This window comes from Myotis brandtii, unplaced genomic scaffold, assembly GCF_000412655.1.
Source record: "Myotis brandtii unplaced genomic scaffold, ASM41265v1 scaffold152, whole genome shotgun sequence".
In the NCBI taxonomy this organism is placed as follows: domain Eukaryota; kingdom Metazoa; phylum Chordata; class Mammalia; order Chiroptera; family Vespertilionidae; genus Myotis; species Myotis brandtii.
This window is the reverse complement of record NW_005355502.1, coordinates 1,977,245-1,991,951: the sequence shown is the minus strand read 5'-3', so window position 1 is coordinate 1,991,951 and position 14,707 is coordinate 1,977,245. Positions and strand designations below refer to the sequence as shown.

Genomic DNA, 14,707 nt, shown 5'->3' with positions numbered 1-14,707 from the left:
CCCCCACCCTGATCCAGGACACCCTTCAGGGCAAACCAGCCGGCCCCCACCCATGCACCAGGCCTCTATCCTATATAATAAAATGGTAATATGCAAATTTACCCTAACAGCAAAACGACTGGGAATAACTGGTCAGTATGACACACACTGACCACCAGGGGCCAGATGCTCAATGCAGGAGCTGCCCCCTGGTGGTCAGTGCGCTCCCACAGGGGGAGCTCTGCTCAGCCACAAGCCAGGCCGACGGCTGCCAGTAAAGTGGTGGTGGTGGGATCTCCCACCTCCTCCTCAGCAGCGCTAAGGATGTCTGACTGCAGCTTAGGGCTGCTCCCTGCTGGCAAGTGGACATCCCCTGAGGGCTGCCGGGCTGCCAGAGGGATGTCTGACTGCCAGCTTAGGCCCAACCCCCCGGGGAGTGAGCCTAAGTCAGCAGGTGGACATCCCCCGAGGGGTCCCAGACTGCGAGAGGGCACAGGCTGGGCTGAGGGACTCCCCCCACCGAGTGCACAAATTTTTGTGCACCAGGCCTCTAATGGTTACAATAAAAGAAAAAAGGAGAATAACAAGTGTTTGTTAGGATGTTTAGAAATTAGAACCCTGTATATTGCTTATGGGAATGTAAAATGGTGCAGACACTGTGGAAAACAGTTTTGTGGTTCTTGAAAATATGAAACACAGAATTAGCATATGAATGAGATATTCTACTTTTAAGTATATTCCCCAAAGAATTGAAATAAGTATTCAAACTAATACTTGTATTGAAATATTTATAACATAGCTATTCAAAATTAGCCAAAAGATGTCCTATATGTTCAACTACAGATGAACAGATATAGGAGTTGTTTTTTATATATACAATGAAGGGTTATTCAGCAATCTAAAATAATAACGTACTGATACATACTGTAACATGGATAAAACTAAAAAAAATTAGGCTCAGTTAAAGAAAGCAGACATAAATGGTCACATATGGTATGATTCCGTTTATATGAAACTAGAGGCCTGGTGCACAAAATTTGTGCACAGGTAGGGTCGCTAGGCCTGGCCGGTGACCAGGGCCAATCTGTGGGGTGACCAGCAATGCAATCAGAGGGCCTCTACTGGCACCTGCCTTGGCCAGCCTGGCACTACCCGCTCACTGGCCCTGCCTCCCACCGTCGCTGCTGGTCACCTCCCTCTGCAGGGCGACCGGTAGGGCGACTGGGGGGCACTTCCGCTGGCACCCACCTTGGCTGGCCTGGGGCCTGTGGGCTGGGGCAGCTCCTGCATTGAGTGTCTGCCCCCTGGTGGTCAGTGCCCATCATAGCAACCGGGCATTTCACCATTCAGTCAATTTGCATATTAGGCTTTTATTATATAGGATATCCTGAACAGTTAAATCCATATATAAAGAAAGCTGACTGATTAGTGGTTGCTAGGAGTTTAGGATAGGGAAAATTAAGATGTGATTTCTTAATTGATATAGGGTTTTATTTTTTAGTGATGAAAATATCTTGAAACTAGATATGTGCACATACATTATAATCATATTAAATGACACTGAATTGTTCACTCTAAAATTGTTAATTTTAAGTTATATGAATGTTTCCCTAAGTCAGTGGTCGGCAAACTCATTAGTCAACAGAGCCAAATATCAACAGTACTTCTTCAAAATAGACTCGCTGAGGCTGAAAACCAACTTCTACGCATGGGCCACGAAATTTCAATCGCACTGTACGTGCGCACCCGCACGTGGTATTTTGTGGAAGAGCTACACTCAAGGGGCCAAAGAGCCGCATGTGGCTCGCGAGCCACAGTTTGCTGACCATTGCCCTAAGTTATATGAATTCCATTTGAATTACAATTAAAATGTGAAAAATGGAAATGAGTCATTATAAGAACTTGAAAACACTTTGGCTTGGTTTATTTTGTGAGATGGATAAAGTTATAGCATATTTTCAAAGATTATATTTTGCAGCAAATTGTGCATGATTTGAAACTCCAGGGTTTGGAAGCAAAAACGTTTAAAATGCTAGTGTTCAAGAAGTAAGGACATAATGGAATTATTAAAAAATGAGGTCATAGCCAATGCATTTTATTAGACTTGATCAGAGCACTTCTTTGTACCATTATCCAGTAATGGTTAGGGGGCATGGAGGTTTAAAATGCAGATGTTATCCTACTGTAAGTACATTGGTCTAGACTCTAGCAATTGAAAATAATCAGGTGGTGAGAACACAGGCAAGAGCAATACTTAATGCTCTTCTCACTAGGATCTAAGAAACTATCACATATTAATTTAGTTGGGAAGAACTTTTGCAGAGACTTTTAGGTTGCTTTATTCTCCAATCAAATTCACTACGTACTGCCTGACTAAAGAAGGGTTATAGTCCTCATAATTTTTAATGTATGGGATGTCAGTGTCTTATCCATAGATAGGTGCATTTGCATATGTGTAAGGCTTTAAGGTAGATTATGAAATGGCTAGCATTTCAGTATAGCTGGTATACAGATGAAAATGATTTTCTGCACCTGACCTTTTGATTTTATTTTGTGAAATAAGAACTATGACCTTTCACAATAACAGCAGCATTAGAACTCACCATAAGAAAAAAATTCCATGGTTGGGACACACCATATTGTCCTGGAAAGACAGCTTCTATATACCATGTCACAAGGCCATACAAGAAAGCATCAAGTAAAAGCATTCCCATCATATAGCCAAATATGAGGTTATCCTCAAGGCTGGCCCGTGTCCAAAGGTTATTCCACTTAAGACCAATTTCTGAAATAAAAAAAGAGATATTTACCATAAATGAAAGCTCTGTGATTAAAACAGCAAAGAAAAAAGATAGTTGATACTCTAAATTTTGCCACTATGAATTATCTATATGTTGATACCCTTAGTATGTAGCTCATCTAAGAAAATAATGGAATATGTAATAACATTGGTTTCATCCCTCCTCCCTTCAAAACCTACAAAAAATAGAAATTATTGCAACAATGCCAACAACTGAAATAATAACGAACAAAAATGTCAAGAAAAAAAGCAGATCTACAAGATCCTATCCTTCTACTTTACCCCTCATGCTAAACTCCCACTGAAATAACCATAAGGATATAAAACTTGGAAAAATATTCAGCAGCACTAGAGATGGATGCTGACTACCAATCAGAAGAGAAAAAGTAGTTTTTCTTATCTATAGTGCTGATGAAAAGGGAAAAAGGAAGTCACTGAAAGAAGACAAGTAATCCTTTATTCTTCTAATTCCTCTATTTCTAGACAAAGTGTAGTGCAACTAAAAAAGCATGAGGGCTTACAGTAAACTCCTAATTCAAAGAGGCAAGATATGAAGATGACAATGACCCATGTAATTTGTCCTTCCTTCAACATGAGCCCTCCCTTTCCTATAGACCAGCACCATCAGCTGAATATTCATGAACACCGTCTTTCAGAAAGCTATGATTGTCAAAATGAAAGCCATTTTGAGGCAAGGAATACTAAATTAGAAACCACAGGAAAAAACAAAGGTATAACATAAATTTTCAGAAAGTCTACCATAACTTGAGAAATTCTACACTCAAGCACAATAGGAGTTCCTGAAAGGGAAAATAAATAGTATAGAAAAGAAACAATCCTATATAATAAAACCCTAATATGAAAATTGACCGAACGGCAGAACAACTGGTCGCTATGATGTGCACTGACCACCAGGGGGCAGACGCTCAATGTAGGAGCTGCCCCCTGGTGGTTAGTGCGCTCCCACAGAGGGAGTGCCACTCAGCCAGAAGCCAGGCTCACAGCTGGCAAGCACAGCAGCGGTGGCAGAAGCCTCTCTCACCTCTGCTGCATGTGAGGGGTAAGGAGTGAGGGGTCCCAGACTGCAAGAGGGCACAGGCTGGGCTGAGAAACGCCCCCACCCCAGTGCATGAATTTCATGCACCGGGCCTTTAGTTAACTACATAGTGAAATAAAATAACCAGATAAAAGTAACTCAATATGAAAACTAAAAGTGTACATCCTGTTGCAGATTAAGTCAATGAAAACTCCATATCCATATCAATTCTAGTGAATTTTTAATGCTTCATGTATAAAGTAAGACTAATATAAGTATCTATAAAGAAATCATACATATATTATTTCAATTGCCTACTCATTGGAAGTAGATGTTTATTCAAGCCTCCTTATCCATCAGTAAGTGCAACAAAATTCTCTTTAAATCCCAACAAAAATTTTCATTGGATTTGACAAAATAATTTAAAATTCAAGAAGAGAGCAAAGTGACAAGAATAACTAAAGAACAGGTATAGGTATAAGACTAACATATTAAAACTTGTTGTAAAGCAATAATGAGTAAAAACATTGTGGTATTAGCAGAAGAAATAAATGAAAAAAGACCAATAAAACAGAAAAGACCACCAGAAACAGATTCATGCACCAATGGAAACTTGGTGTAAAACAAAGGTGGAATTAGAAGCCAACAGAGAACAAACTATCCAATAAATGATTGTAATAGCTCCATTTTCCTATTGAAAATAATTAAGTTCTTACCTCATAATAAACAGATGTATCAACTCTATGCTTATTGAAAATCCAAATGTAAAAATGGACATACATAAAATTTAGAAGAAATTATAAGATTATTATCTTTATGACTCTGGGTATGAAAGGATTTCTTGGAAAAGACTGACAAAATGATTACATTAAATTAGGGAAGCTAACAATGCAAATGTCATTTTAGAAAGGAAGTCTATTCTAGAAAGAAAGACAAGGAGGAAAGGCACACTCCTAGACCCACAGTAAAAATAGAATAAAAGGGATGGAGAACAGGTACATGGATCCTAGGTTTTCCAATTTCAGGGAGACCCTGCAGAATCATTCAGGGTATCATGTAGAAATATCCAACAGTGTGTAATTGTGGCACTGGTACTGGCAAAATTAGGCAGCTAGATAAATGGGCCTAAGGCAGTGTACTGGCTCCTTGTGTCTTAAAAGTCAGAGCTTGCAGAACTTTCTAAGTGTTTGTGAAAGCTAAAGATTCTCAGAGAGCCAGACAGCGGCAGAGACCCAGATGAGAAAAGTAGCCAGAATCACATTTCTAACAGATGAGCTACCAGTACATTGTGCTACATGGGCCATAAATAATCACACTCAGGTCAGTCTTGGTATTCTACCACAGAGGCAAAAATTCCATAGGACACCACATAGACTGGAGGTCTCTATATTCACCTACCATAAGAGATTCCTAAATTCCCACCCACATGCATATAATTTTGAAGAATAAAAGGAGAAGAGATGCCTGGAAGACTGACTCATCCAGAACATGAATAAGTCACTGAGTTAGACTGACGTTTTTTCAGCCCAGTAGTGCAGAGTTTGGAGGAAAATTAGTTATAGGAAATAAAGAAGTTATACTTGTTTTTAAAATGAGAGTAGTGTAATGTATTATTGGAAAGGATGGAGGAAAACTCATGCACCATCAGAGAAATTGATTTCTTTTTGAAGATTATTGTAAAAGCAACTAAAATTAAGTTATGGGATATCCCAACGTGGTGGTCAGCAGGATGGCAGTGAGGGGGAGCGTGTGAGTGAGTAAAGGAGCAAGAGGGGCGGGTGTGGATGGGTGTGGTGTGTGTGTGGGTGAGTGAGGGACAGTTAGATCTCACAGGAGTCTGGGGACTGGTGGAAAGGGCTCTCCTGGACATGGAGCCCTGCTACTGAAATGGGCCTGCTGCTGGCTTGGGGCAGAGCCTATGCCATCTTGAAGGGGGAGCAATAGAGGCCAATAGCACAGTGACATCAACACCCTGACACCACCCCGCACCACGCAGTGGTTGCTCATCTGCTACCCATGCAGTGAGTGGCACCCTACCTCGCTGGCAGCTCCCAGGAGGGACAGCAGGACAGAGAGACTTCCAACATTCTGCGTCTCCCCTGCATGCCTGACCTGGCTTTTCAGGACCCTGTGAGCACCCGGTGGTGGTGCGCCTGAATGTGGCTCTTCAGGATCCCAAGCACTCCAGTGCCCAGCCGCTGTGCCAGCAACCCATATGCCAGCACCCCATGTACTAGGACCTGGCTCGCCTGGACACTGTGTGTCCATTCCTCATGCACAGAACCAGAGCTTTAGAGACACTCCATGCCCGGACCCAGCATGCCTGGTAGCCACAGGCCTGGCCCAGCACTTCAGAACCCCATACACTCCCGGTGGCTGCATGCCCAGACCTGGGGCTTCAAGGACCCCCACACACCAGTGATTGGTCGCTGTGCCAGCACCCTATGTGTGTGGACACTGCGTGACTGGACCCAGAGCTTCAGGACCTCATGCTGGTCCGCATCCTGCATGCCTGATCTGGAGCTTCAGGGACCACCTGCTTTCCAGCACCAGCAACACCACAACTGGACTCTGTGCACTGGTCCCTGCATCTAGGGCTCCCGCTTCAGGGACTGGGCACTTTAGGACCCCATTGGACCTGGAGTTTCAGGGACTCTGCATGCCCAGACCCAGCTCACCCTGTTGCCACACACCTGGAATCAGTGCTTCAGGGACCCTGATGGAGTCATATACCAGAAGAAGTGTGTACGTGCTCCTGCTGACCCCAAGCACCTGCATTGGACAACTGAGGAACCAGATCCATAGGGGAAAGGAACACAACTCAGAGCAGAGACAAAGGCATGAAATTGAAGGCAGACCTAGCCTCTGGACTAAGGAATCCTGGACCATTGGATCGCTAAGGGCTTCAAATTCTCAGGCCACAAGCAGGTTTCCCAGGGCCAGAAAGTGACAGCAACTCACATTACATAGAAACAAATACAAAGAGACAGCAAAAATGGAGAGACAAATAAACAACCCACAAAGGAAAGAAAAGGAGGAATCATCAGAAAATAAACTAAATGAAATTCAGGAAAGCAATATGTCTGAAAAAGAATTCAGAGTAAGGGTCATAAAGTTCCTAAACTGGCTGGATGAGAAAAATCAACAACATATGTAAGAACCAAGAAGAAATGAAGAATGATACAGTTACAATAAAAAACACAATGGAAGGTTTCAGCAGTAGACTAGAAGAAGTGAAGGACTGAATCAGTGAGTTAGAAGACAGGGCAGAAAAACACACCCAATCTGAACAGCAATTGGGGAAAAAATTAGAAAGCAGGAGAGGAGCTTAAGGGAGCTTTGGGACAACGTAAAATGAAGCAACATCTGTAAAATAGGGGTGCCTTAAGGACAAGAGGAGGAGCAAGGATTAGAAAACCTATTTGAAAAAATAATGACAGAAAACCTCCCTGATTTGGGGAAGAAAGTCACATAAGCACAGAGAGTCCCAAACAAGATGAACCCAAAAAGACCCACACCAAGACACGCCATAATTACAATGGCAAACATTAATGATAAAGAGAGAATCTTAAAGGCTGCAAAAGAGTGACAGAGAGTTACCTACAAAGGATCTCCCATTATATTATCAAATGATTTCTCAACAGAAATACATCAGGCCAGAAGGGAATGGGATGAAGTATATAAAGTGATGCAAAGCAAGGGACTGAATCCAAGAATACTCTGTCCAGCAAGGCTATCATTCAAAATTGAAGGGGAAATCAGGAGCTTTGAAGACAAAGAAAGGCTAAAGGAGTTTATCACAACCAAGCCAGCAATGCAAGAAATACTAAAGGGCTTGTTTTAAAAAGAAGAAATAGAAAGGGAAGAAGGAACACAGGCATAAGAATAAAAATGGCTACAAACAAGTACTTATTAATAATAACTTTAAACATAAATGGATTAAGTGGTCCAATCAAAAGATACTGAGTGGCTGAATGGATAAGAAAACATGACCCATGTATTTGCCATCTACAATAGACCCACCTAAAAACAAGAGACTCACAAAGACTGAAAATGAAGGGATGGAAAAAAATTTCAGGCAAATGGAAATGAAAAAAAGCCGGGGTAGCAATACTTACATCTGACAAAATAGACCTCAAAGTGAAGCCCATAACAAAAGATAAGGAAGGCTACTTCATAATATTAAAGTGATCGGCCCAACAAGAGGATATAACTATGGTAAACATATATGCACCCAATTCAGGAGCACCCAAATACATAAAAGAAAAACTTCTGGAAGATATCAAGGGAGAGATCAAAAGCAATACAACCATAGTAGGGGACTTTAATACCCCACTGACATCACTGGATAAATCTTAAAAAAATCAACAAGGAAACAGAAATCCTAAACAACGACTCACTAGGTCAGATGGACTTAATTGACATCTTCAGAAGATTTGACCCCAAAAATATGGAATATACATTCTTCTCAAGTGCACATGGGACATTTTCAAAGATAGACCACATATTAGGACACAGGCTAAGTCTTTATAAATTCAAGAAGATTAAAATTATATCAAACAACTTCTCAGATCACAATGGCATACAATTAGAAATCAACTACAATAAAAAATCAAACACTTGGAGGCTAAAGAGCATATTATTAAACAATGATTGCATTAGCAAAGAGATCAAAGAAGAAATAAAAAACATTCTGCAAACAAATGACAATGAAATTACAACAATTGAAAATCTATTGAACAGAGTGAAAGCAGTCCTAAGAGGGAAGTACATAGCATGACAGGCATACCTCAAAAAAACAAGAGAAACTGGTAATAAATAATCTAACTCTGTAACTTGAACAATTAGAAAGAGAAGAACAAGAAAAGCCCAGAGTAAGCAGAATGAAGGAAATAATAAAGATCAGAGTGGGAATAAATAACATAGAGACAAAAAAAAGAGCTGGTTCTTTGAAAGCATAAACAAGATTGATGAACCACTACCCAGGCTCACCAAGAAGCAAGAGAGAGGACCCAAATAAACAAAATCAGAAATGAAAGAAATGAAGTAATATCAGACCCCATAGAAATACAAAGGATTATGAAAAAAATACTGTGAACATCTCTATTCCAACAAATTGGTCAACCTAGATAAAATGGAAACATTCCTAGAAAAATACAATCTTCTGAACTCAATCAGGAAAAAAAAAAATCTGAATAGGCTGGTAACTATGGAAGAAATTGAAGCAGTAATAAAAACCTTCCATCAAACAAAATCTCTGGTCCCGATGGCTTCACAGGGGAGTTTTACCAAACATTCATAGAACTAAAACCTATCTTTCTCAAACTATTCCAAAAAATTCAAGAGGAAGGCATACTTCCAAGCTCTTTCTATGAACACACCAGTGCCCTAATCCCAAAACCAGATAAAGACAAAATAAAGAGAATTACAAGCCATATCCCTGATGAACATAAGTGCTAAAATCCTCAACAAAATCCTACCAAACTGGATCCAGGATTACATTAGAAAGACCATATACCATGACGAAGTGGGATTTATTTTGGGGATGCAAGGCTGGTACAATATCCACAAATCAATAAACATAATATATCACATAAACAAATTGAGAGACAAAAACATATAATCATATCAATTGATGCAGAAAAAGCATTTGACAAAATCCAACACTCTTGCTTGATAAAAACTTTCAGCAAAATGGGAATAGAGGGATCATACCTCAACATAATAAAAGCCTTATATGACAAACTTACAGTCAACATCACACTCAATGGGCAAAAATAAAACCATTTTCTCTAAGAACAGAAACAAGAAAGGGATGCACACTTTCACCACTCCTGTTACACAAAGTATTGGAAGTACTAGCCATAGTGATATGACAAGAAGAAGAAATAAAAAGCATCCAAATTGGAAAAGAAGCAAAACTGTCTTCTTTTGCAGATGACATGATATTGTACATAGAAAGCCCTAAATACTGCATCAAGAAACTACTAGACTTAATAATCGAATTCAGCAATGTAGAAGGATACAAAATTAACACCCAGAAATCTATGGCTTTTTAAAAAATACACCAATAATGAACTCACAGAAAGAGAAACTAAAAAAAATGCCATTTACCATTGCACCCCCCCCCAAAAAAAAGATACCTAGGAGTAAACTTAACTAAGGAGGTAAAAGACCTGTACTCAGAAAACTATAGGATGCTGAAAAAAGATATAGAGGAAGACATGAACAAATGGAAGAATATACCATGTTCATGGATTGGTAGAATCAACATCATTAAAATGCCCATACTACCCAGAACTATGTATAGATTCAGTGCAATCCCCATTAGGATACCAATGGAGTATTTCAAAGACCTAGAACAAACTCTCCAAAAATTCATCTGGAGTAAAAAAAGACCCCAAATAGCTGCAGCAATCCTGAGAAAGAAAAAGAAAGTTGGAGGGATCACAATACCAGATATCAAGCTATATTGCAAAGCCACTGTTCTCAAAACTGCCTGGTACTGGCACAAGAACAAATATTTAGACCAATGGAACAGATCAGAGAACCTAGAAATCAATGCAAGCCATTATGTTCAATTAATATTTGACAAAGGAGACAAGAGCATATGATGGAGTCCAGACAATCACTTCAATAAATGGTATTGGAAAAATTGTACAGATACATGCAAAAAAATGAAACTAGACTACCAATTTAAACCATACACAAAAATAAAATGGATCAAGGACTTAAACATAAGATGGAAAAAAAACATAAAAATCTTAGAAGAAGCCATAGACAGCAAAATATGAGACAATAAATAACTGGGACTACATCAAAATAAAAGGCTTTTGCACAGCAAAAGAAGCCATCAACAAAACAACAACAAAGCCCAGTGCATGGGAGAACATATTCGCCAATCTTATATCCAACTCAGAGGCCCGGTGCACGAAATTTGTGCACTTGAGGGGGGATTCCCTCAGCACAGCCTGCACCCTCTTCTGGTCCGGGACCCCTCAGGGGATGTCCACCTGCTGGCTGAGGCCTGATCCTCGGGGGATGGGCCTAAGCTGGCAGTCAGACATCCCTCTCACAGTCCGAGACTCTTACAGTCCCGGACCCCTTTATCCTTACCACCCATCTGCAGCGGAGGCAAGAGAGGCTCTTGCCACAGCTGCTGCACTTGCCAGCCATGAGACTGGCTTCTGGCTGATCGGTGCTCCCCCTGTGGGAATGCACTGACCACCAGGGGGCAGCTCCTTCGTTGAGCGTCTGCCCCATGTTGGTCAGTGCGCATCATAGCGATTGGTCGTTTCACCAGTTGTTCCACTGTTCGGTCAAGTTGCATATTAGGGTTTTATTATATAAGATAAGGGTTTAATCTCCAAGATTTATAGGGAACCCATATAACTTAACAAAAGGAAGATAATCCAATAAAAAAATGGGCAATAGACCTAAATAGACACTTTGAAAGTAGACATACAGAATGCCAAGAGACATATGAAAACATGCTCAAAGTCACTAATCATCTGAGAGATAAAAATCAAAATGACAATTATGTATCACCTCACACCTGTCAGAATGGCTATCATCAACAAATCAACAAATGACAAGTGCTAGTGAGGATGCGGAGAAAAGGGAACACGCATGCACTGCTGGTGGGAATGCAGACTGGTGCAGCCACTGTGGAGAACAGTATGGACTTTCCTCAAAAAATTAAAAATAGAACTGCCATTTAACCCAGTGATCACACTTCTAGGACTATACCCCAAGAAATTAGAAACACCAATCAGAAAGGATATATGCACCCCTGTGTTCACAGCAGCACAATTTACAATAGCTAAGATTTGGAAACAGCCTAAGCACCTATCAGCAGGTGAGTGGATTAAAAAACTGTGGTACATCTACACAATGGAATACTATGCTGCTGTAAAAAAGAAAGAACTCTTACCATTCGCAACAGCATGGATGGACCAGGAGAGCATTATGCTAAGTGAAATAAGCCAGTCATAGAAAGATAAATAGCACATGATTTCACTCATTTGTGGAATATAATGAACAACACAAACTGATGAACAAAAATAGATCCAGAGACAGAGAAGCATCCAACAGACTAGTAAACCTCAGAAGGAAGGCAGAGATACTTAGGAGGGGGTGGTGATAAGAGATCAATCAAAGGACTTGTGTGCATGCATACAAGCATAACCAATGGTCACAGTCAGTGGGGAGATGAGGGCTTGTGCTGGGGTGTGGGAGTGGGCGGGGAGAGGTTAATGGGGGAAAAGGGAGAGAGATATATATAATACTTTCAACAATGAAGAACTAAAAGAAGTACTAATAATATTCCAGAAACTTTTTTGATTAGCTAATAATCAAGTGCTTAAAATCTGACTGACAGTATACATGGGTAGGCAAAATAGGTTTACAGTAGTGAGTACACAAAAGGTTATTCTTAAATTATTTGTTTGTATTTTTCCATATGAACAATTGTAAACCTACTTTTGCCCACACCTGTATATGTTGTCAATGATAAAGTTAAGCTTTCACATGAAAGAAAGAATCTGGGAAGCTATTGTCTGTCACCACAAGCTGGAGAGTTTCTGTACACTTCTCTGATGAGATCAGTGGAGTTGTTAACTAATGGTTGTTTTTTACAGACAAAAATAGGTACAATGAAAACAGCAATTTGGATCCTATTATGAAACTATGAGTCTCCATTCTAGTTTAATGGAGTCCAACCAAGCCAAATCTATGAAGGGTTCCATCAGTGACAGTGGATTCCTGAGCACGTGCTTTTAGGAGCAGGTTCGCTATAGCTAATCATAACACTGGCAATGGCTAAGTGGATTTTTGTCTGGGTCAGCCTTATCTGAGGAGAGCAATGTAGATAAATCCAATATGAATGTGGTAACCAAATTCTGTACCTCAAATCTGAAGAATTTACTAATAAATATGGTTATCTTTCTTATTATTAGCCTTATTAATAATAATTATAATCAGAAAAAATTAAGTTATGAATACTTTGTAAGATAGCATTTTTATATCTCGTAATTTTTTATATTAGTATGCATTTTGTATGAGCAAATATGTACGTACTATGAGAGTAATAGCAAAAAATTGGAAACCACTTAAATGTGCATTGAGAAAACTAGTTAATTATAGTACTTCTTCACAATGAAATATACAGCTTTGTAATAAAAAAGGAGTGTGTCTATATGGGAAGAGGAAAATATAAAGCATTAGGTAAATATAGCACGGTGTAGATTAGAAAGTTTAAAATTCTTTTATTCGAGAGTATAACTGGGGGTTTATTGTAAAGCAATGGGAACTTTTAATTTTACACATTTCTGATTTCTTTTACAGTTACCATAATTGTCTTTATAAAAAATAAGAAAATCTGGGAATAAATAATATCTGTTACATTTCTTACCTTCTTACCCACTGTCTCACACACCCTGCCTTATTCTACCTTTCTGGGAATCAAATAGTAAAGGCAAAATTTTCAAGGCAAACACTTACCCTTTATTTCTAAGTTGAGCAGAAGATTAATCCCCAGTGCCAGTGCAACATTTGAGCTGAGACAGGCAGCCACCTTGTTGGCGATGGTTATCTGTCCATAGTTACCAATAATGGATTTAAATGGAAAGAAACTGGCAAAATATAGGAAACTTCCAGCAGAAGCAGCCAAATGGGCTACAAATGAAAATTATAAGGTCACTTTTAAGCAATATGCAAAATAATGAATTACAAAAAACTTTTTATCTATATAAAAGGCTAATATGCTAAGTGTCCGACTGCCCGACCAGTTGCTGTGACAGGCACTTATCACCAGGGGTCAGATGCTTAATGCAGGAGCTGCTGAGCTGCAGTTAGTTGGCAGCGGCAATTCTCGGGTGATGCACCCTGAAACCAGAGAGGCACCTTGGGCTGAGGGTTATGTTGTTGTTGGGGCACTATCGGCCCTGAATCTGGTTTACTGTACACTTGCATTTGTGTCCGGGACCCCCCAGAGCAGTGATGGCGAACCTTTTGAGCTCGGCGTGTCAGCATTTTGAAAAACCCTAACTTAACTCTGGTGTCGTGTCACATATAGAAATTTTTTGATATTTGCAACCATAGTAAAACAAAGATTTATATTTTTGATATTTATTTTATATATTTAAATGCCATTTAACAAAGAAAAATCAACCAAAAAATGAATTCACGTGTCACCTCTGACACGTGTGTCATAGGTTCGCCATCACTGCCCAAAGGATGTTGGAGAGTCAGTTTCCACCCAATCTCTGCAGGCCAGACCAAAGGACCCCACCTGCTGGAGGGACCCTGCTCACTCTGCAGACGCTCTTTTGAATAACGGCACTGCCCCAGGTGTGGCCAGCTGGGGAGGGACTGCGAGAGGTTGGCTCCAGGGCATGTCTGGCCTGTATCACCCAGTACCCCCTGCCAGCCACCTTCTAATTAATTTCCTTTCAATGCGTAGGAATCCATGCACTGGGTCACTAGGTAAGGATATAAAGAAGAAGCCACATCAAGACTGGTAGGATGGGTGGAGATGCGGATTGTGCTGGTCTCATACTCACCTGTGGCAGATAAAAATCAAGAGGAATATCTCAGCTGAAAAAGTCTTCCCCATCTCCTCTCAGGAGAGAGGGATCCCAGCTCCATACCAGGCCTCAAGGATTGTGGCTGAGTGAGGAGGAGAGCTGCTGAAGTCTCAGGCATCCCTCTTAAAGGGCCAGCATAGGAACTTTGACTCAGCCCCTCTGAGCTCCACGGAAGGGGCATCAAATTGAAAGGCACCAGGGACGTATGGAGAGGAATTGAATCATCTGGTATCAGGGCCAGAGCTAGAGGAAGCTTTCTCCCAGACAGACGTGCTGGCAGAGGCCAGCGTTCCTTTTCTGAGCCTG

At 40.4% G+C, this 14,707-nt stretch overlaps 1 protein-coding gene across 1 annotated transcript in view; it reads right to left on the bottom strand.

The window, feature by feature from the left end:
• LOC102242513 (ATP-binding cassette sub-family A member 3) overlaps positions 1–14,707 on the bottom strand; it is a gene marked incomplete at its 3' end in the record, with an annotated part of 250,551 nt that overhangs the window by 125,557 nt on the left and 110,287 nt on the right. The window contains exons 5-6 of the mRNA XM_014535858.1: positions 13,317–13,490; positions 2,583–2,764 (exon numbers count right to left, since the gene is read on the bottom strand). Coding sequence (XP_014391344.1) covers positions 2,583–2,764; positions 13,317–13,490 — 356 coding nt within the window. The remainder of the gene's footprint in view (positions 1–2,582; positions 2,765–13,316; positions 13,491–14,707) is intronic.